Here is a 24,078-nt window from a genome sequence, read left to right on the forward strand (position 1 = left end):
ACTGTCGTTTGTTATACATTATTAGGCCCATAACTAATGCCCCCCTAATCAACAAGTTGACAGTGTGAATACTGTCCAGAATATAAAATGAGAAAAAAACCTAACGAGTCCAAAACAGCAGCTTGTTGATGCACGAGGAAGATTTTAAGTTCTGAAGCTTAAACTCCAGACAACAATGATGACAGTTATCTTTATGCACAATAAGACATCAAACACAATCACCAGATTTCTTTCAGACTTAAGGTGTCAATATTAGGGCCTAATACAAAAAAACAACAACAGTCTTTTTTTACACTTAGCCTACTCTGTTAGAAATGAGTTCAAGTCTTTTTTAATACCTTTATGTCGCATACTTAAAGCCTTGAAGGTTGTTGTTCTGATATGTGTTATTTGCATGTTTGTCTATATAATATAATCCGTATTTTAAAAAAACATCGCAGACAGTCTTACCCGAATCAATGTAGCCTTCCTCCAACACCACCCCACACACCCTCTCCTTCTTTCCACTTCACCTGTTCTACATCTGTCGACAGTTTCTTCCTTTCTTTATTTATCATCTGTCTGGTAAAGCCAAGTTTGCGTTACAGAGAAGTGCTTTAATGTGTTATTCACAGTCAGTCAACATGACTTTTCCAAGCAAACATACATTTCTGTTTAAATGTTGGGAAGTGAAATTTTGTGCTTTGAATGTACTGGCATTTCTATAAAAACAAATTTCGAAATATGTTTCATCATGAGCAACGCAAGTGTTTAGGGAATCACATTTTTGCTATTGAAAGAATCAATATTTTTTTAAGGACATAAGAATTCTTAATTCAGTTATTGAATCTAAAATGTTTTGAAATGAAATGTTTTCACATTTTGGTGACAATAAAAAACTAATTTTAGTTGTTCCCATGTAACTCTAAATTTGTGTCTGCATGTGACTCATTTTGAATGACTTTGCATTTTAATGATATAGTTCAAGATGCATGGCACAACATGTTATGCACTTGATGGCTGAATGAAATTCATATGTATTTTGTGTTTCCTCTAAATCCTTGGGCTTTGCATAATAAAGACAATCTGTGGATAAACAATCTGCAACAACACATGGCTGATGGTTGGTTGCTGATGGTTGGGAAGTCATAGTTATGTACCTACCAAGGGTATGTGGGTTAATTTGTGGAAAGTTAATGTATCTGCCAAGAAATTAAATGTTTTTCAAAAAACAAGGGGAAAAAAAGGAAAATAATTAAGATGACCGCATGGTGCTGCCTTGTTCATGTCATGAACCTGTTGAAAGGTCTGTTGTGGAGAACAGCTCCTGTGCGAGAGACTGTGGTGTTGGATTTCCCGTCAAATGGCCTTTGGTACGAGTGGTAAATGAGGTTTGAAAAATAAAACACATGGTTTTGGGGAAAGAGAGGAAGAAAACAGCACAAACACTGTTTTTGCTCTAAAACTAAGTACAACTGAGTCACTAATCTCAGCGGGGTGGAAAAAGCCTCCACAGACTTTCCACTTGTGAAACAGCGCCAAACTGTGGAGGATGAAAACCCAGGAGATTTTGAAGCTGCAAGAAAGTTAACAAAATGTTTAACTTTCATATTCACAGAAGTTATACAATGCATGTGTTCCTGAAATGTGCAGGCATGCAATAAAGGGAGGAATCGGGTTTATAAGAATGTATAAATATTTGGGAACAAAGGGACATTGAGTTCCTACCAGAATTGTGTATTTGGGGTATGACTTAATTTCCTGAGCTGTTGGGTCTCACTTTCAGATTTATGAGCCGTCTCTGTTAAAGTCTCTGGAAGGCTGCCTGGTTTATTTCAAAGCAAACCACCTCACGTCTTCTTCTCTCTCTGTCTCTGTTTTGAATACAAGACATCCATATTTCAACAAAGATTTATGTGCACTCTGGACGTTCTCGCTGTGAGTTTCTGTTGACCCTCAGTGTGAGTGATTTGTATTTTGGAGCTGAGTGGAGTAAGAACCTGGACTGATAATCCTGTAGACCTGGAACTGGCATTTCTGCAGGATGCTGCTGTCTAAAGTTTTGAATTAGTCTTTTGCATTCAGCTGTTTTTTAACATTGAAATTTGCTATAAATCAGTTGCAAGTAGCATTACATTAAGCTAGGTTAATTTGAAAAGGCTGCAGAGCATTACCAAACAACAATAATCTATACTTAGATTAACAAAACATACATTTTCTTCAAGTTTATTTTCCCACAGTCGATTTATTCACAGAAATCTACAGCTGTGATATGCATAAATGCTGAGCTGTCAATGGTAGCTTATGTGTTTTAGAAGACATTGAGATTTGATCATTTTATTCTCCCTAATGAGAGATAACTTTTCATTTGAAGCTACCTCCACAAACTGGTATCCATTGTTTAGATTAAAACCTACAGGAGATAAAGAGTTTCCAAAGCAAACAAAATCCATCAACCAGCATCTCTTCGGCTCAAAGTAGCTGAAGTGGAGATAACGTTTTTGTTTTATCCCATTCATTTTTTACTTGCAAATTGACCACTGACAGTCGAGTCACAGAGATGTGCATAGACTTCTCAGAAATGACAAAGTGCACTGAGAGCGACTCACTTAATCAATGTCAGGTGGGGTTTTGACTGCTATGTCCCTGAGGAGACTATAGCAACAGGTCCCAGGACTATTCAATCAAATGTGTGCACAGGTTTGACAAACACATTTATCACAAACTGGTTTCATATGGTTTCTCACTTAAGGATTAGTTTGCGTGCTTCCAGAACTTATCCATATTAGTAATGGGTTTCTACTTGGCTGACAGACAGAGAAAAGAAACTGGTACTAACTTCAACTATTTCCAAATCTAAAACAAGGCATCTGTGAAGTGTGCCAACTTTAACACATGTGGAGCAAACTGTGCTCGCGCAATTTGGTGAGTGAGAGACAGATGGCCACAGCTGGATGGAATAGTTGGGGGAAGGTATTTGTGATTGTGTTAATTGACAGATTGGTGAAATTTTTTTTGAGATGGTTTGGTAGAGGGACCGTAAATTGGGTAGTAAAATTGTAGATTTATGCTGAAAGGCAGTGGGAGATAAACAGCAATGGGTCAATGACTATCTCTATATTACACCCATGTCGATCTGTTCTCCTGCTGTTTGCCATAAGCATCCTGCCTGAAAAAGTAAGAGTAGGTAACTTTGCAGTTGTTTAAATACATAGAGAAAAATACCACAGATGCAGTTATGCAGAAGTACACACTCAAACAGCTGTTGGGTGTAAAGAAAATGGTTGAGCAACTAAATCTGGGCTTGTCAGCGTTCTCACTGCTCCTCGTCATTGCCCGGCTCTGAATCAGCCTGAATTTTCTTCACAGGATGTGAAGAGCATCTGCTGGTCTGCTGACAAGAAATGCCAGAGGTCGCAAGGAGTAGGCGACCTGTTCAGAGACGAAAACTCTGACAAAGCTCTTCACAAGATTCCACAACACGGCGCTACAATAAAGAGTTACTGTGGAAACCAGATTGGGTGAGGCCGTGTGGAGAGTGACAGCAAGGGTTTGACAAGTAAAGGGTACTGATGGTGCTGCTTCATCGACTGAGTCACACAAGCCGCTCCCACACCCAGGAGATGAGCAGCCTCGGAGACGAGAGACCGGATGAGGCGCAAAGGGAGCAGATAAAGTAAAGACATTTCATGGCTCTTAATGCTCCAAAATGTGGGGAAAAAAACTGTAAGCTGACACAAACTGTCCACGCACAGACCAAATAATTCAAGTTGCACAGGGCATGACTTTGTTGTATGATGGTGTGAAAGTATTTGCCTTAAAATCTTAATTCAGTTGAAACAACTGTCGTGTCACTCGTTAGGGGGCAGCCTTAAACAAAACACTAACATTTGCTTTTTTAAGCAGGAATTCTGCAGAATTATGGCATTGCAAATCAAAAGACTCACGGTGTGTAAACAAACATCAGAAGCTTTACATATACACACATAAGTCTGAGATAACACAGACACATATAGGTGCTGTTCCTATCAGCTCTGCTGTTTGCCATTGGCCTCTGTTTCAACTCTGTTTCTACCCCAGATGCCAGCAACGAAGCTGAAAGACTTTGCCCCACTGTTTTGATTCTGGAACTGTTCTACCTTGACCATGCAATGTAAAAAGGTCGAGTATGACCTGTAAAACTGAAAAAGTTGCAAATTTACAGGTAGGAAAGATACAAAGCAATAGTTCAATATTTACTCAACTTTTAGCTCAGTTTTATCACCACCCACTCCTGAAGGAAATATCTGGCTCCATAGTTTCTAAATGCTCTGTCTACCATTCTGTGTTAGCAGGATATTAGTTTTTTGTTTTTTTAAAATGTTGGAAACATCACATCTATTGTGATAGAGCTGTGAAGAATTATATGTGGGTGATCATTTCTGCAGGTTCAATTGCAGACACTATAAATTGTCTAATCTTAACTTTAAAAGACAATTTCTTCCTGTGAGAATTCTGTCCTCTCTATCTTTTTAGGATCCATCTTTATCCCTACCACTGCAAAGCCCACACCTCTGCAAACAGCTCAGCCTCCTCTGTCCAGTCACGGTTTATATCTCCACCTGTCAAACCAACATTGGCTGTGCGGTCTTTTCACTCTGTGACTTCAGATGAAAATAAGCTGAGCTTATTAGGGTTACATATCTGTTTCTGCAGTGTGTCATGTGTTTGTTTGATGGAGTAAGAAGGTAAAACAGTAAAAAGGTCTTGGTGGAAGTTGTGTGCTCCTTGGATGCTTCTTTAACCTCGCCCCTCACACACAGTCTACAGTAAAGTCAGTCAATGTGAAAGAAGGAGCTGTTCTTTCCTGGGGTTAATACCCAGACTGTTTTTGTGGAAGGTAAATTGCAAAATTAAAACAAACAAATCTACATCTTTTTCAGTCATGCAAATAAAAAATGGCCACTTTGTAAGACATGCAAAATGAGCTTTGCAGACGAGCACAGAATTTGAGAGCCATGTGAAATTGTCTGTGCCTTTTCCTGTTGTCACATCAACTAAGACTGATAATCTGCCAAAGCAGAGGCCACAGTTCATCACACTAATGATTTCCTGATTAGATTGCCAGTGGAAAGGTGATGATATTCGCACAGACAGGGCACATTTCCAACGGGTTGTACGGGAAGCTCCGCCGGCTGTGAGGTAGGGAATCATTCTTCCCTGACCTCGGTCAGTCTATTACTCACTTTGTTGGTGTGTGTCTGCGATGTGGGTTCAAGCGCTTCCCCCCCTTGCAACAACCTGCCTGCCTCGTCATCTCTGACTGAGCAGGTTGTCCTCAAAAGCTACTGGCAGGAGGAGACAAAGAGAGGCTTTGAGTATAGGCACATTTCACTGGCCCTTTGGAGAGTTGAAAAAGACCAAAGTAGAAGCCAGCCAACAGTCAGACAAAACATACACAGCAAAAAAAAATGTTTTTGTTGTTAATGAGTAGCTACATAAATTAATCGTCTTCTGAACTAAAAGCTGTTTGTGCCCAAAATGCGGAGCCAATTGGGATGCAATCCCAGGCTATTTACTTGTGGTATTTTCCATATTATTTAAAACATTGAGCCTTAACGACTGAGCAGTTTCCATCATTCTGGTTTTAAAGACAATAGGTTGTTGTGTTTGATTCCGGTAGGCTATGTGCACACAGCTACAGAGCAACGTATTTTACAACTCTCCTGTCTGCTCCTTCAATTTTCTGACGTCGTCTTTGACATAAAGGAGATTTGTGCTTTTCCTACCCTGCAGGGAAGCATAATCAGGGTTTATGAGTCCTTTGAATGTTGACAAATGTAATTCAGAGTCTTGCCCTCATTTTGTTGTATGTTTTTCTCATTGTCTGCACTTCCCCTCTCTCTCTTCACCAATGTGTACTTTTAGGGCATTGCGACAAGACTATTTCCCTGCAAAAGCAGCAGTCCTTTGTCCAAACCGCAACCACACACAAATACAAACATTAGCCTTTCATAGAGCATCACCACTAAATATTTTTCTGCAACTGAACCCTGATGATGCAGACACACTTTCCAAACCAGTGCGGGGAAATGTCATTAAATGTGTACCCTGCTGTAGGCATCACCATTACTCACTCATCCCGTCTAGACAACATGGACATGCCAGCTCACCTGGAGCTGTACATAGAAGGAGGATGCTCACCTGTCTTGTCTCAGGTGAAGTCAGGAATTAATGACAACCCCATGAGCATAAGACCGCAGGCCTTGTTGGGAAAATAATCAACAGAAAGAAACAACCCCTGTTGTCTTATAATCAAGAGCAGGAGCCACAATAAGGGTTGTGTACCTGAAATGGTTTGCATAGAAAAAGAAGTAGGAGTTGTACTGACAGGAGTCTGTGTGGAGGTTAAATGAAAGCACTCATGTGCATACCACTACAGTCCCCTCGACTCATACATAGTCAGACGCCTCCACAAATATGCCCGGGCTCAAAAATACACAGACACCTCAGCAAACAAAGTCTACAAGGCATGCTGATTTGTCTTCACAGACTCCACCCAATTTGTGTGTTGCACGTAGTCACCCACCGATCTTGTACGTGAAACAAGAAATGAAGAAGTACTTCACTGTAACCCTTACCACAGTAACAACAACAAAAATCCTCCCTCTGTGCCTTTTTTTTTTGGAGACACATGTGTTAGGTTTCTGTTTTGACACCACTTTTAGAAGTGATACACAGGTCTACTGATCAGCAGGGACAACTTGGACAGGGCAGGGCAGGGGAAGCAGAGAGATGAGGGGGTTGAGGGGGGTGGAAGGACAGTGCAGCTGTGGATGAGCAGTCTGCTGCTGAGTGAAGCATGGGTCACAGTTCACACCCAGACAATGATTCTAACAGTGTCTAACAGGAGGGATATAATAGCATTTCACAGCTTGGTAGGGTGGTGATGATGTTGGGATTAAGTGTCGTCCCTCCTGCAAAGACAGACAAGTGATGATATTACAAACCTATCATCAGACAAGAACATTGGTAATAATCAAATCTTTAAAAAAAAAGTGGTACCATGCTAGATATCAAGAGAAAGAAATGTGATGTATAAGTATGATTCATTTACTAGAAAGTAGTTCAAATTAATGCCTATGATTTGTTTTAAGTTGGTTCTTTTAACCAGGTATCCACATTTAGAGTACATTTTAGGTATCTGGTCTACTTTATTTTAGTTTTTAAGTAAACACATCTATAACGGATTCATAAACAGACTAGATGAAACTCTCTGACACAATCTCAAAGTGTTTCAAGGCCTAACTAGAGGACACAGGCTTTGTTGTCTTGTTTGTTCATTTATAGGCCGTTTCCTTATAGTAACAACATGTGTGGAGTTCCCCAAGGCTCAATCATCGGGCCTTTATAATTTAACAATTTAAAGCAAAACAAACTCTAAAAAACAAAATATTGTACGTTTCTTGGATGCACTAAAATGCATTCAGTCACACAGTTGCTACATCATGAACATTCAACGAAACTCAGTGATTATGATACACAACAACACAAATGTAATAATTATTGTGTTGTAATAGCATGTCACAAGTCCCTGCAAGTTGCTTTTTATATTATAACAGGAGTTACTGAGTCAAGGAAAACTGGATTTACTGTACCAAGAAGGGGGTCAGTTCCCACACTTTTAAACTTTTATGGGTTGTTCACACATTGGTGACACATTACTCCAACACCTGACTGAGATTTTATAGACTCTTTTTTTATTTTGAGTATTACTGAACTCACTGACTACTTGAACTACCTGTGAAATAGAAAGGTGTTCTAAAAAGTTGAACAAAGTGAAGTGCTAAGTATTATTCATTCAGCAGAAATTTTGATATGGGTGATGTTATCATTCAACCTTTTCTTGCCATCACCCACTCGCCTTTCCTTCCTACTACCATTTTTGGTCTCAGCCTGAGCACTTCTCTCCATTTGGCTCCCTGTGAGGCTGCAGAAATCCGCAGACCATTTGCCACAGTGCTGTTTTCTGAGGAGAATGTTTGACTGACTGCCAAAGAGAGCCAAAAACTATGGCCAAAATACTTTAAGCCTACTGTGTGCAGTTGTTATAAAAGATTAAGTAGAGAGATTCCTTTTCATCTCAGAGCTGAATAAAACAATTCTTAATAATAAACTCTGACAATGTTCTAGGTTTGATAATAATCACATGTATGGCAATGCAGTACCAAATAAATCAGAACCAAGAGAATTACTCAGTCTTTGGAAAGGCACACTGACAGAACTTATTACACTATTTCCCAGCAGAATACTTCTGTGGATGGAGAAAACATTGAGGATTAAGTGAAAGGAGTTTCCCGAAGCTCTGCCTTTTAAATACCAAAGTAGGCACACAATCCTAGCTTACCACTGCAATTAAAGTTACAAGCCTATTAAACACCATCATACTCTTGGAAAAAAAACTATCTCCTAATAAAGCCAGAATATTTTACTGAATGACTTGTTTCTTCATTACTCAGTTTTGCCCGAAACAACATTTTCAAATCTGTGCTGTGCTTATGAGAAAAACTAACAAGCAAAAGGACATTCAAGCCTAAAAAAATCATCAAGGAGCAGAGACCAAAAACTGAAAAACATCTGCCTCACATGCACCCTGGCTAACGTAATTATTTCCAGGAAAAAAATTAATGTAAATAAATTTAGGGTGATCTGTCTCATCCTGCTTAAACGAAGTCTGCTGAAGAGATGATGGTAAATAGAGGTTCCCACAAGTATGACATCATCTCAGAGTGTGTATGCTTGTGCATGTTTATGTGTTCAACATGTCTCTTCACTTCTACACTCCCAAATGACACAGCTCATATTCCCCTGAAGGCATATCAGACAACATTGACAGACCACATGCTGGTAACTTTTAAAGACATATTAAAGAGGCCTGTGTGAGGTGCTGTTCATCTGACTCACTGGAGACTGTTATGCAACAGGTGGTGTAAGGTGCACATTCAGGTAAAGGAAGTGACATATCAGTGGCTAACCACATTTGAATAGCTACTGAAAACATACTTATGTAGAGAGAGTATATCAGTTTGACCTGTAGTTGAACTGAACATTGCAAAATGGAATAAAAAGACAGAGAAGTATTTGATATGATGGTATACAGAACAATCTAAATATAACCTGTTTGTGATTGTGAAAGTTTATGTTTGTTGTGGAGATGCTTAGGTCAGTGGTGATTGTGTAAGGACCAAAGAGGAAGTCTGGAGGTTTCTGAGGTGAGGCCACTGAGGAGGGGTCAAGTTGCCAAATTATTTTAGCAATTACGTAATTTTCTTTGGAGGTCAGAAGTAAAATTCTTGAAAATCTGATTTAATTTATACTTTTTGAAAGTGCAAGAAAAACTAAAAGAATCAAAGGAAAGTCAGGGAACTATTGAGTCAGTAGCATACATTTATTCTGCAAAACATGTAAATCACTACTACATTTAACAGGAATCAGTCCAGCTATAGACTGACCATCAACAAAGTTGCATAAAAAAAAGTCCCCACACATTATACCACATATTGAGTATCAAGAGTATAAAGCCCCGTTTCAACCAAGTAGTCCGGTTTGGTTCAGTACAGTTTGGTAGAATTTGGTATGGTAAACCCTGGTCTTGCTTGCGTTTCCACAGCCACGTCAGCTATGTAATAGTGTGACATCATAGCAGCCCAACACAGTATAGCCCGCTATTAATTAAGTTCAACGAAGAAGAAGAAGAACGGGACACAGTAAACAAAAGGGACCCTTTAGGGTCATATCGGTACCCTTTGCATCCCAACAGAAGGGTACCAATAGGACAGTACGGATCCTTTATTTTGGTTCCATTCCCAACTTTTGATGGTGGAAACGCCAATAAATGGGTACCGTACCAGTACTTAATAAGTATCTGTATTTTTGTTCATAAAATGTAACAATGTCAGTTAAACTGCTACAGCACTTTATCTTGCCAAATGCAAAATAATTTTCTACTTAAACCATTATGTCATGTCAAAAAATGTCCTGTTTATACTGTAGTTGTTATATAATGTGAGTGATGTGTCATGTAGACTGAAAGACGAACACTATATATTTTGAAACAAAATAGAAGAGCTTTGTCGTTCTTTAGGCAGGTGAAAAAATAAAGAATAAAGAAGGTGCTCTTTAAAGGAAAAAGGAATCAAGAGAAAAATGCTTAACCAAGGCACTCTTCTTAAAATTAAAAGCTTTATTGTAAAGGCTGGTTTATAATGGAACTGATCAAATTAAACCAACATGTTTTGGCCACATGATGAAGCCACAAGTCCTTCATCAGGATGGGAAACCTGTTAGCCCATGTTGGTTTAATTTGACCAGGTCCATTATGAACTAGCCTCTACAATAAAGCTTTTTATCATAAGAAGAAGCATTGGTTGAGCTGTTTTATTTGATACTGTTTGTTTTTCTTTCAAATGTTATCTCAAATCTAAGATGGTTTAAAAGCGCAACAGGAAGTTGGCAACAAGGGCATGTCAGGGTAGTTTGAATTTGAAAAATGAATGGTAGACTATCTGGGAAAATTCAGGTACTTTAAATTCTGACATCATGTTTAGGACATCTGTTCATCCCAAGCAGAGGGATTATGTGTGACTTCAGAGTTTTTTGGCTTTTCTCTTGTTTTATCTCTTAAAAATTGCTCTTTGAAATTGTTCTGTCAGGTTGCAGAAACGTCTTACGTAGAGCCATCCAACTTAGCCAGTGACTCAGACTCTAGAACATCATCATCTGTCAGAAATATAGAGATACTTAAATCTCCTGTAATAAAATGCATTCACTTAATGCTCTTTTCCAGCTGCCTGCATTACAGTAAAATAAGTGGAGACAAACCCCAAAGTCTGTTTGACTTCACTTCCCACCAACATTTTTCCAAAGCGTTGAGGCCTCCCCAAAGTTAACTTAAAGTGTGAGTAATTCCAGCTGAAATAATAAAGAAAACTTCATGAATGCAATACAGAATTGAAAAATATTTTTGCTGTTTTTTCCATTTCCTACATATAAACCACTACTTATATCTCATTACTGTCACTTTGAGAGGACCCATGTGTTATGTAACCATGAATTAAAGGAGCGAGAGGGATATAGTGCGAAATGGAGAGTAGCTTAATGTTCTTGTGTGTGTGAGTGCATGTAGAGAATTTTAGAGTTCATTATTGACACAGACCCAGACACTGAGGCCCTGAAAACAAGACGAATGAAAACAGCCGATCTCTTTTGTGGTTCTGTTCCATGGGACCCTCGTCCCTGTGCAAACGCAGCCGGTCTGACTGCGAGTAACACACCCACTCGCTTCATCTCTGCTGTGGTGGAAACTCTGCGGACAGTGACATCATCAACCCAAGACCACTGAGTGATATTTCAGAGATGAGTGGAAGTGTCCTGGGCAACAAAAAACATCACAACACCATGACCCGGTTGTTGTGATGCCTTGCCTAACTGTCATTACTGTACCACGACCACTGAAGCAAAGGCTGTGGGGAAAAACACGTGTGTAAACCTACCAAAGGACCAAACACACAGAAGAACAAAAACATCTCTCTGGGGGGGACAAAGTGAACTCATTCTTTCTCTGAAATCATCTGCTTTCCAAAAATTCTTGCTTCATGATAAAAACATTAAGGGGTGTATCGTCCCTGATGCTTTAATCACGGGGCTGATGGTCTTTGTGTACTCGTTCCCATTCTTCCCTTCATTCATTTGTCTAAATGATACTTTAAGAGCCACCTTTAAACAAACACTCTGAGGGGGGTAAGCTACTCCCTGCTATGTTTATCTTTGGAAGATAAGAGGTTCTGGTAAATTCTGCTTTTTTGCTCTGGACTCTCCCCTGTGGATTGGAAGCATATGGCTGCATTACATAACATAACATAACATAACATAGACAAAGACCAGAAACATTGGAGAGAGATATGACCTCTCATAATTATAAGAAACAGTTAGGCAGTAGACTCCCCGGGCTTTGAAAATTTGGCCGCTGGCGTTCCCTGCAGAAACCAAGCACCTTTGCACATGCCTGAAAACAAATGGGAGTCTTAGTCAGAGTTTCCTTTTCCCAGGAATCAGCACTTTACCACAGTTTGGCCAGTGGACTAAGACTTCCCACTCATCTCTGCCACTTCATACTCACATCTGCAGAGCACGATTAAGTTCACATGACTTACAGTTGTTTTTTGTCAAGTGAGTGCAAACCATTGCAAACAAATGGACCAAATCTACACAAATGAAAGAACAGTTTTAATGAAAAGCAGCACAAGACTTTAAAATAAATGTATACAAATTGAAAGGATTTTGGACCTCTTAGTATATTTTCACAACAGCCCTCCTGAATGCATCAGTAAAAAAAAAAAAACCTCTGCATTTAAAACGTATTCCAGTTTCTGATTTTTCTGGAGGACTTTCTCCTCCTCAGCTTCTCGAGTCGATGTTTTCATGTTCATGTCGTCGAAGTCTTCAGATGATCTTTAAACCACGATTACAGCAGAACATGAAATCACATGAAAAAATAAATAATATTTGTAATGCAGAAATGACATCAAGCACATTAATGCTGTATAGTTTTTTAATATTCCTGGTTTGTATGACTGGAAATTTTTGCTTGGTGTTCTTACTACTGAATGCACCTTAGATTATATTCTGCAGGATGTTTTAACAAAAGCTGCATAGCTATGATGGCCACTTGCAGAAGGATCCAGCCCAAACTGACTGACATTGCAAGCTTGAATAAAGACTTACATAAGAATCTCTTTCAATTCCATATTAGCTTTTGATCCAGAAGATGAACTCTTGATTGTGTGTCAGTTTACCTTAAATTGACATGATGAATAAAGTTTATATCCAGTCATCTAATCCATTCCCATTTAAGATCATTCTCTGACACTGACAGCAACCAGAGGAACCAAAATGAGGCTCAAATTAAAACAATAAACTAGTATGGCTCCAATTTATAACTTAAAGTCTAAAAGGTAGTAGTGAGCAAATGGGGAAAAAACTCAAATGCACAAACATTGTAGGAGAGTAATTAGGTACTATATTTGATTTCTTTGTGATGTTTGGTGGGGGTCAGAGCAGGTCACTGAAGGCCACAATAAGAGAGGCAGGTACACACACTCCCCTCTGCACTGTGACTTTTACAGCCTCCAGTCAGGGGAATGGTCTATTGTTAACTCTGCTCTGCTTTACTTAATAGAGATCAGAGGCTCACGTAAGTTGTTTGTGTAGAGGAAAAGAATGAAGGGGAACTTTTCAAGTCCTGCGAGTTAACGGAAGTGTTTGAAATTGTTCTGTGTTTTTTTGCGATGTGTTTTTAACATTTTCATACCACCACACCCTCAGTTTCTTTCTCATGTTTCTTAACTCAATTCAAAGACTTAATTGCCATGAAGTTTCAGAAATAGTCTCGCCAAATCATGAAATTACTCTTATTTGTTATTTATTTGCTGTCTTCATATACTTTATATTTTCTGCCAAGCAGTCACAGAGCTCCGGTAAATATCTATGCTTTCACTCAACGGACTCAAATTTTAAGGAGCAAAACACAGTCATACAGTAAATATTCCTAAAATGGAATTTGGTTGAACTGGAATGATGGAAGCAGCATCACTATGTTGTCACTGCCACTCATTCATGCTTTCATTTATTTTTAAATGGCAGGCTCGCTCTGCAGATGATTACTGATTGTTCAAACTATGATCCAAGTCTCCTGTCTGGTCTGAGTTTGATTCAGTACTAAATACAAACAGTTCACATTCCACTAAATCCAAATGTCATGCCCCCTCTTACAGTAGCAGGCACCATTTTTCACATGGTGTATACGTTAGAGTTTGCCAGAAAACACTGCAGCCCTAAGCCGAGAGGGCAGATCTGTTTATTTCTTGACTGAACAGATGTGCTGAGAGACTGATCAGGCTATCTGACTGCTGGGGCAGAGTCAGACTGATGTAACACAGCTGTCTAGCAGATTGCATTACATTTAAGTGCCCTAATGGTCCACTAACTTTGCTTGGTTACATTTAATGGGAAGAGGAGAAAAGGTAGAATACAGTCAGGGTGAGGAAGGCGCTTCATGGAGGCTGTGTGAAAGCACGTCTTGGTTGTTGGGTGAGTGTTTATGACCCTGAAGGGATGCTCCTCCAGATGTGCAAAAATTCACATACATGTGTAATAATGAACAAGCAGTATTTATAGAACATACACTTTTTTCACATACTGTGTGCAGACAAGTAGTCACATTCCTTGCGACCAATCTGATGAGCAGAACAACGAGAGGTCACAAAACAAAAGTTTCACTTATCTTCCTTTTCTGAATCACAATATATACTTTATGTACCACAGAGTATGGAATCTATTTTGGGAATGTAGTGGTTTAAATTTCCTTTTTTTTAAATGCCATGCATACATGTTGGTTTAACCAGGTTAAGATATATGAATAAGAGATAACAGCTATGCTAGCTGCTCTGGAAGGCTGCACAAATGTGAGGCGATATCAGTGTAGCGAGATTGATTCGAACTAAAGACAAGGATGGGAAAGGGATTGGTCTGGCATGTTTTTGCTGTGGTTGTTGATTTTTTTTTTCATTGTTTAATAAGTAAAGCCTCCTCGATTGGAATTAAACTTGGGCTGCTGCTGGAAGGACAACGCTTGGTACAGGAATAGAGTCTTTGAGCTTTTGAATGCATCTTAACATAAAGTACTTTTGTCTGTTGATGGCATCAGATGATAGTCAGAGGATCACGTAAGAAGTTTACGGTTTATCTTGAGCAGCCCATTAATGAGTTTACCAAATCCAATAAGTGTTTGCTCCCACAGTTTGCTGAGCTATTTCATTTAAACCATCTTATGGTGATGGGGAATACAGTCATGGGATCACCAAAATGATTAGGATTCATTATCTGGGAACCAGGAATGCTAAACCGAGTTTTCTTCCAATCCAGCGAGTACAGTAGATGTTTAGATATTTTGCAGGATAATTGAAACCCTTGACCTGTTGTGGTCGAAAGTGATTACAAAGTGATTCATCCTGGTTAAGATTTTCCCCAGTGTCACAAAAATCCATCCAATCAACCACACAACATGCCATGAGCAAAGCAGCTAGCATGGCGGCTAGCAAGGCTAAAGCCGTGGTAAATATCATGTGAAATTGTCAGAAACGTTATTATAGCTCATAAACTGTAACATGGAATAATCATCTGCTGTTTTCAAAGGTTGAGTATGAACTTTGAAACTTAAAAAAGAAAGGTCCTCAAAAAGATGATTTTGGATTTGAAAGCACACTGGATCAGCTTAAAGAAGTGTAAGCACTTCACAGTTCAAGTATTGTCTTTTTGCAAAGCTGTGTTTATTCACTGTTTGCAACTCTCTTCTTTGTTGGTCTTTGATAGCTCACTCTTAAAAAATCCTTAAGTCATCCTTTGGCTCCTATCCACTGAGGCGGGGCAGAGTGTTGTGTACTTGGCTGAAGTCACGTGGGAGTGATCAGTCCTCCTAAACCGCACCAAACAGCATCAGGGGTAACTAAAGCCCCAGTCATGTTTAGAGCCTCCCCCCTTTAAATGATCTGCTTGGAAGTGGTTTGCCACAACTAGTGGATAGAAGGAGGCAAACACTCGTTTGGAAAGGAGCATGTGCATGAGTCGGTTCACCTTTGGGTGTCCATGCAATGAGTAGGAGAAAGTAGATTTTGCAGAAGGAGGAAAAAAGGTCTGACAAAGTCTTGAGCATTACTGAGTCTCCAGTCAAACAGAAATAAGATTAAGCTGGTTTTATATGAACTAATGTCCATACTGATAGAGGGAGATGAAAGCATTTCTAAAGCTTTTTTATCTTAAGAGTTACAAAGAGCCGGTTGAGATTTGTGTGTTACATTGAAGTCTTCTGAAGGGGAAGTCTCTTTCTGATGGCCTGAGAGAGATATCATTGTTCTATGGTACTTGCCGAACGGCGTGGCTTCTAATCAGGCCGCACGCTGGTTTTATTTGAGTCTGTAATCTCAGTGAGACATCTCTAACATTTATAACAGGATGGACCATGTCTGAATACGTCTCCATGATTTCAGCTGGCGAGAATGAAAACACGGCATGATGATTCAGCCCCTAAAAGGGAATTAACACGTGAGTACACAAATTCATGTGTCCATGCAGACAAGCTTGTCTGCCTCCCCCTCCCTCTGTCTTTACACAATGATGGAAAATAACTTATTGCCAGTGGTGGACTTGGGCTGTCAAGAGTTGTGGCAAAAGAAGGGGGTGCACCAAAAGCATATGGTTGGGCACCATAAGCAAAGAAAGTTGTGATGATTGATTTTTCATTGCTATTTGGATAGTACAGCTGAGGAGAGACAGGAAACGCTGGGAGGAGAGAGTGGGGGATGACATGCAGCAAAGGGCCGAGGACAAATTGGAACCTATTGGACTACAGCCTCCGTTCATCGAGCGCACGCCTTAACCACTATCTGGCACCCCAATTAAATGATCACTAATATAACCCTTGGATAAAAACCAAACAATCTTGGGACCCTTCATCACTGAACCAGGCAAAACTGTTTTTCGTACATAGGGCAGCTCATTTGGCCCCAAATCAAGTTGTTTCCACTGGTGGGGAACTTTACTACTATCTTTTGCACATTGGACACAGTTTAAAACAACTTTTTCATGTCTTTTCCTAAAACTGGGGTTTCCATTTTGTAGTGTTTAAAAAAAAAAAACAGGTGCACCAAAAAGAGTCCGTCTGCTCATAGTGCACATTCTCAATCTTCATTTAAGATGATGTCTGGCTCGTGTCTCGACTAAATTAATTGAGGTACTAGAGGCTTAAATTATTCAGCTTTAGAAACAAAGTCATGAACAACAACTGTGTTCAGCTCTATGCTATCTAAAAGAAAGGCAATCCTCCACTCCCACTGCCCCCCCCCCCCCCCCCCACCACAAACCCCAAAAAAATAATCTGTAAAAATTTCCCACTTTGATGAAAATTAAAATCTGCATTTTAATGCCTTTTCACATTGCTACTTCAACACATCCCAAACAGCTGTTGCATGGATCTAATACAGCCTGGAGTGTTTATTTAAGCTCTCTTGGATTTTGAGTTATTCAATGACCGTTTTTGGATGATGGTGAGGCCCACTGCGTCTTTCCCAAATGCTAGGAAAGGTGTTTCATTTCACAGCCCCACATTTTCACACTTTTCACAATATGCTCAAAGAAAGAGCCAACTTCTTCCTCTGAGGGGAACACAGCACAGATCTCTCTTAGGAACAGAAAATGATGTAACGCGAAGATCTGGATTTTATGGCTGGGGCCCACGTCTGCCATAATTCTCTGTCCAGTTAGTGTATACTGGAGCTGATGGAGAAAGACCATATGCTGCATGTTCTCTGCTGCTATTGCAATATGAGCTGCACCTCTGGCTGACACCATGTGAACCCATTATGGAGACGTTTTCCTTGTAATTGTGATTAACTTATCGAAATATCAGCTGTTTGGTCCAGCTCCTACTAGAGAACAGGACTTGTGTTGCAATGTAACCCAATTGGATAAATATGATTGATAATCTACAAATGCTCCTTCAGAGGATAGGTGACTTTATCGAGTTGTTTCATTGAGTTTATCTGGGATGATCCTCAGAGATAAAATTCTTCATGAGTCAGGTTTATGTTTTTAACATCATGCTCTTTTTTTCCTCTTTGTAAGCAAAAAAAAAACATTGCAAAAGCTGCAATTCAGTGGACACATTTGGGGTTGAATTCCTCTTTTCAAGTCCTGGCTGTATATTACTCATGTCTGACTTGACGTCTGTCTACTGTACAAAGACGCAAGCTTTAGAAAATCTAAGATGACAAAAGGTCAGCAGGGGCACAAGGCTTTCACCACTCACCATTTCGCTTCTAATGAACTTGGAGCTTTCGCCTTAAAGGGAAGCATCAACATTTGAACACCAAAACAGAGCTGATAGAAGAAACACAGTGTGTCAAGTATTAAAGTGTAGCAGTCAGAGTTTACAGTGGACACTTTGATAAGGTTAAGTGTGTTCTTTTACATTTTGGCAAAGTACGCAGTGTTCCCCTGAAGTATGCTTTGTCAACAATTACAACAATCTCCACAAAGCTGTCAAAAAAATCCCTGAAAGTCTGTGAAACTAGGATGCTTTAACTCTTGACAAATAACTGGGATGAAAAGTTGCACAAAAATCTTCTGATGACAACACTCGACTGAGACAAACAAGCCTGTCTGAGATGTAATCACAACTTGGTCCGTGTAACTTCAAACTCTTGCACCATCAAGTGGTTGGGATGAGTATTACATTAAAGCAAGAGCTTCCATTTGTGCAGTTTGAATTCATATTTGAACTCTACACTCACTGTAATTTCATACATCTTAACTAAGCAGTAAAACTAACAAAACAAAGACTTCTCATTTTAGAAAATATTTCAGACAAAACTAAAAGACTTAATAACAAGCCTGTTAAAACAAGCCTGCTCCCAGTAGATCACAAAACACACAAACAAACCGGACAATTCATTCCTACCTTGTGCAATAATATATTTTTATGTTATCAAACTACCTTGTGCAATAACATGTTTCATTGTATGTGCACTGTGGACATGGTGTTCTTACTACTGAATATTCTGACTTCATTCTGTTTAAACTTCAGCTCTCAGCTCTCTATATTTTTTATCTATATTCTTTATGTTTCTTTTTCTATTTAATTACGCACTGTGTGACTGTGCACTGTGTGTTTCTTTTCTTGGCAATCCATGCTCTTTGCTGCTGTAACAATGTACATTTCTCCGTTGTGGGATGAATAAAGGAGCATCTTACCTTATCTTAAAGAAGTGTAATAAAACTGATGTGACAATTACGCCTTTGACATGTTTGAAAAAGGGAAGAAAAATCCAACACTAAAATGTTGAATAGGAAGCATTGATTCAAACAAATATTTGTGCTGTCACAATTGTACGACTTGCTGCTTAAAAAGGAGATACAAACGAAGCCGGAGTCTTCTTTTCATACATACATTTATTTTATATAAAAGAAAACAATGGTTGCAATATATACACACAGGGCCATCACTGGAAAACTACGGTATCCAACATGGCAGCTAAGCACTGAACAATGTTGGATGTCATCAAAACATCAACATGCTCCTCCAAGTGCCTCTTGGGATCCTGCAAGAAGGACAGAAAATAACAATGAGATGGGATTTGGTATGAAGATTCTTCAAACAAACTGTTTCTGTAACAAGTCTGTGGGTAATACAACATTTAACAAAGCAGTCATCCGTGGCCTGTTGCACCAGCTACGTGCAAGTTCTGTCTTCAGTTTGGGTGTAAAGTTCACACTGAACCCTACTTTGAAACTGATTCGATTCTAACTTGAGTTGTTCGGTCATCTTAACTAAGTAACGTCCAAACTAACCAAAATACTGTTGCAGAAATTACGTTTTAACTTCCTGTGACCAATCAGTGAAAAGCAGTTTTTAATGCAGTGTTTGTTACAGCGCTGCGTGACTGTCTTAGAACAGACTAAGAGTTGAAAATTACTTCCATTAACGACGGTAATCCATAATCAGCGACTGAAATGTTTGTAAAATATGATAAAGCTTTACAATTAGGTGATTAAAAACAGATATAGCCTCAATATACAACTACAGTGACATTGAGTGGTGAAATCTACCACTAAAACATTAGGACATTTGACCTTGTTGTTGGATGGATGGAATTATCTCCGCTCATGGAAAACGAAGTGTGATTACAAATCAAAGTCATAATACATTTCTGAGGGATGAAATCTTTCACAGAGAACGCACTGCCGACACCAAACAGACGGTAGTACCCTCTGCTCCACCTAATCCTCAACGTTATCCCACCTTTGAAAATGAAAATCTGTAATTTAAGGAGGACTTTACATATACTAGGAGCTACGTTTAACATTTACAGTATAACTTGTGCCTTAGTTGGAACCATAGCTGGTGCAAAACCTTTTATTTTAGTAGTGCATAGACTCCATCGTAGGTTAGAACTTAACACATAGCTGGTACAACAGTACTCTGTTTGGATATGCTAAGTCTGACTCAAACCACTGTGCTAACCATCATCAACAGACACTGACCTAAATGAAGCAATACATTATTCTAAAATAATATTAGTATCAATTATTTTCTTTACTGAAGCATGAAATGTCATTTTTACCTGTTTTCCAACGTTCTTGATGGCCAGCTGCTCGGGGGTCATTTTGTCCTCCTCTTCAACAGCCTGAGGTGAGAAGAAAAGTCTTAATATTGAGTAGGGGCTCCAGTAGCATGCTCTGACTGCTTGTTTGCATGCATGCGACCATCCGTGTTGCATTTTATTTCTCTTCAGAAATACTAGAGAATTTTAGCCCACGCAAATGTTTTAATATCTTGTTAAAGCTAAATACAGCATGCACATCTGCATCAATGAAGCACCAGCACTAGTGCAGTAGCCGTCTTCTTGTTTTATGGATTAATCATAAAATCACATGTCAATTGATTTCATATTTGAGGGGGTTACAAAGCTTTCTTTGTTTCTATTCTGAATCATACACTTTATTCTTAAAATATTTCAATCTACTCCGTTTATTTAAATTAAAGGTACAGTATTTTTGAAATAATGGACAATAGAACCTTTTTTCTCCTTCCTGATGTTTTAGGGCTATTTCAGCCTTCAACTGTAAGATAATGTTGCTTTTTCTTGAGTTTTTAACAACCGGTGGTCTTAAAGTTGTACCTTATTGTAGTTCTTAGCCAGCTCCAGCATTTCCTTGACAATGGTCTCATTGAGCTTGCAGTGCTCGCTGTAGTCCTGCAGGGTCAGACCCTCCATCCAGCTCTTCTTATGCAGGTTCAACAGCATCTGAAAAATGAAACGGATTATTTTCATGTCTCATTAAAAAACAAATAACTAAATGATTCTTTGATAAGTGTTTTTGCAAACCTTTTGCTCCAGCTCATTTTTCCTGTAATTGATGGTGATGGAGTAGTAGTGTCTGTTAAGTCCATGAATAAGAGCCTGAAAACATAAAAAAGCTTAACTTTATGACATCATAACAAAACCAACCTCAGGGTGCAGAGTGGAAAATCTCACACGCTAGAAGTAAAATTCCACTACTTTTCAGTAATCTATTTTACACAATGATGATGGTGCCATGAACAATGTATTACCTGGATTGAAGGCTTGTTCAGATGACCCAGATTGGATGTGGTTTGTCTTGGTTCATGACCTAACACCATCATGTTGGCGTTGATCAATCTGAAGGCATCGATAACAACCTGCAGAGGACCGACGGCACAAATTATTAAGAGTTCACAGTCAAAATCAGAACGTGTATGAATGCATACAGAGTCACAAGATTCTTTCAAATCAGCCACACATCTTTACCTTTCCTTTGACGCTCTGAATGGGATCAACCACCACTGCGACGGCTCGCTCTGACAGGGCCTCAAAGCTCTGCTGTGTGTTTATGTCCACGCCAGACAACCAACAGCCAAAACCAGGGTGACTGTGGTACCATCCCACTACCATCTCTGGTCTGGTGAACAATACGGGAGAAGGACAGAAAACATGTTTAGAAGAACAAGATTTTTAAAAAGCCAAGATATTTGATCATTTGTCATTTAAGTGAGGATTAATGAAACTGTTTTGCCATTGATTAAGACACATTAGTATAGTTCTATTCATTTTGATCAATGTATGGGGGAAAAAATCCAATACTTTTCCAAATATTGCGATAATAGATGTGTGTTGAGTCAACGTTTTACCTGCCGGTCTGCTTCAGCATATCCAACATCTTTGCCTGGAACACGGGGTCCACGGCTTCAACACTCACACCCTGTGAATAGATAATTCAGTTATGACGAGCCAAAGCAAACAAACAAATCATTTATTACTCAACTACTTATGAAGACAGACATAAGTCAGCTTTACAGATTTATTATTTAATGGGCCTCCAGATCAGATTATTTAAATTACATATACATTGAGTTTAGGGGAAGATACGTACGGTTCCTGACTGGGGCATGGCAAACACATCGATCACTCGCACTGTGTAGTCATCTACAAATTCTCCCAACATCAGTCCCATAACCTCCATTGGTACACCAGCACGGCCGTGTTTCAACATCTGATAAGAGCAAATACACGAGTGAGAGGTCAAAGAAATTTTACAAAAAAATTGCATAAAAACTTAAGAGGATCATTTTAGTGCAGATGTTGAGTGATTACCTTTAGCAGGGCCAAAGAGGAGATATACACCTGCTCAGCAGTGTCCACAGCAGGTGCATCAGTCGGGGGGCCCTGAGGAGTCAAAGCAGGGTTTATTTATTAATTCAGGCCTTTTTTTTTTTTTTTTTTTTTTTTTAAGATTTTTTTGGGGCTTTTTGTGCCTTTATTGGAGAGACAGGACAGTGGATAGAGTCGGAAATCAGGGAGAGAGAGAGTGGGGAATGACATGCGGGAAAGAAGCCACAGGCCGGATTCGAACCCGGGCCGCCCGCTTGGAAGACTACAGCCTCCATACATGGGGCGTGCACATTAACCACTGCGCCACCAGCGCCCCGAATTCAGGCCTTTTAAATACAGTACTGGATTTGATCATTTTATTTATCATAATACAAGTATTGAATCGTTTAGTTTCCTTTATTACTGTCGTACACTACGCTACACGTCAAGGCTAGAAAAGAACGCATTAGAAACCATTGTTTACGTTGTTTATCAATGGCAATTTCGCTCAATGTAATTACCTGGCCAAGCCCTGGCATTCCCCCACCCAGCCTCAGCAGTCGGTCCATGTGAAGATCTGTTGAGACAGACATAACAAAGTAATTATCATCTTGCCTTCTGGCTGTACAGTGAGTGATACATTTCATTTCACATAAGGAAAGTTTTAGGATTTCAAAACTTATTTAATTCTTACACAAGATTAAGCTTTTAATAAAATAAATGTATAATATTATATTTTTATATATTTAAAAAAATATGTATATATATTGCATTTTTTATATATTAAAATATATTATTTTTTTAAATATATATATTGTATTTTTTATATATATATATATTTATTTATTTTCCTCTATAAGAAATAATCAACCTCAGTGAATTAAAACTTAACATTGTGTTTTATATTTGTGCTGATGGGTAAATATAAAGTGACACCCTGATGACATTAATCAACTTTTGATTTATTAAATAAGGTTTAATGAAAGTTTTACCAACAAAGAAGTTGACTAACACACATCTGTTTATAAATGCAATTCCCATAAAAACTACAAAATGATGTCATCAAGCCTGATACTCATTAATGTAACTTTACGTACGAAATAAAATCGGAGTTAGCATCCAATCGCTAGTTAGCCTCAGCATGCTAATTCACCAATAACCACGTCAACACAGCATTAAAATGTGAGATATGATGTCCTATTTGATTTAAAGTTTAGCTCTTATGGGAAACATCTCTTTAAAAAACACATGTGTCGAGTTTAAAAAACACAAGAGAGATCACGAACAGCGTTAGCTTACTATTATTAGCTTCGTTTAGCCTGTGTCATCTACATCGAAACAGCTTCAAATTATTAACATTAAACCTGCACCACCGCATTATTTTAAAGCCTTTCTACATTTCAAAGCTCTTAGTCTACTTACCTTGTGTTAATGTCAATATATGAGAAGAAAGTCTGTGTTTATGTGTGAAGTCGAATCAACCCAAATGTCTACAATGAATCAGCCAGAATTGTCTCTTTTTAGAAAAACTACTTCCGTCGCTCTGATGACGTTTTAGATTTTAGCAAGACTGGCAACTGCGTAAATGAGACACAAGGGGGCGCCACAATTTATTTCACTACTGCTGTGACTAATACATACCACGACTAGCTCTTGCCTCTTTTTATATATATATATATATCAGTTTTATATTCAATGCTTTCAATTTAAACTAAAGTTTAATTTATTGAGCTGAGAAACAAAATACACTACGCAGGTTTTCAATCCTTTTTTTTCTTTAAACAAACTGTGCTTTTGCTTCTGTAAACAGAACTGGATAAATGATCAAAATGTTCAC

At 38.8% G+C, this 24,078-nt stretch overlaps 1 protein-coding gene across 1 annotated transcript; it reads right to left on the minus strand.

Annotated features, from left to right (window-relative positions):
* Positions 1 to 19,000: 19,000 nt before the first annotated feature.
* On the minus strand, positions 19,001 to 23,798 carry psmd14 (proteasome 26S subunit, non-ATPase 14). The gene is made up of 11 exons (XM_061035136.1): positions 23,664 to 23,798; positions 22,763 to 22,818; positions 22,245 to 22,316; positions 22,024 to 22,143; positions 21,782 to 21,852; positions 21,402 to 21,552; positions 21,185 to 21,292; positions 20,958 to 21,032; positions 20,751 to 20,876; positions 20,193 to 20,255; positions 19,001 to 19,169 (listed from the first exon to the last, which is right to left on the minus strand). Exons 2-11 carry the CDS (start codon positions 22,808 to 22,810, stop codon positions 19,071 to 19,073), a joined length of 933 nt encoding a protein of 310 aa, XP_060891119.1. The 5' UTR covers positions 22,811 to 22,818; positions 23,664 to 23,798; the 3' UTR covers positions 19,001 to 19,070.
* Positions 23,799 to 24,078: the final 280 nt, after the last annotated feature.

Source organism: Labrus mixtus, chromosome 1 (genome assembly GCF_963584025.1).
Source record: "Labrus mixtus chromosome 1, fLabMix1.1, whole genome shotgun sequence".
Lineage (NCBI taxonomy): Eukaryota > Metazoa > Chordata > Actinopteri > Labriformes > Labridae > Labrus > Labrus mixtus.

Bases quoted from the DNA above. Each gene is read 5' to 3' on its own strand.
- psmd14 (XM_061035136.1), bottom strand. From the start codon at position 22,810: ATGGACCGACTGCTGAGGCTGGGTGGGGGAATGCCAGGGCTTGGCCAG. The intron at 22,317-22,762 runs GTAATTACATTG...TTGACTCCTCAG, and splicing joins GAATGCCAGGGCTTGGCCAG to GGCCCCCCGACTGATGCACC. The intron at 21,853-22,023 runs GTACGTATCTTC...ATCTATTCACAG, and splicing joins CCATGCCCCAGTCAGGAACC to GGTGTGAGTGTTGAAGCCGT.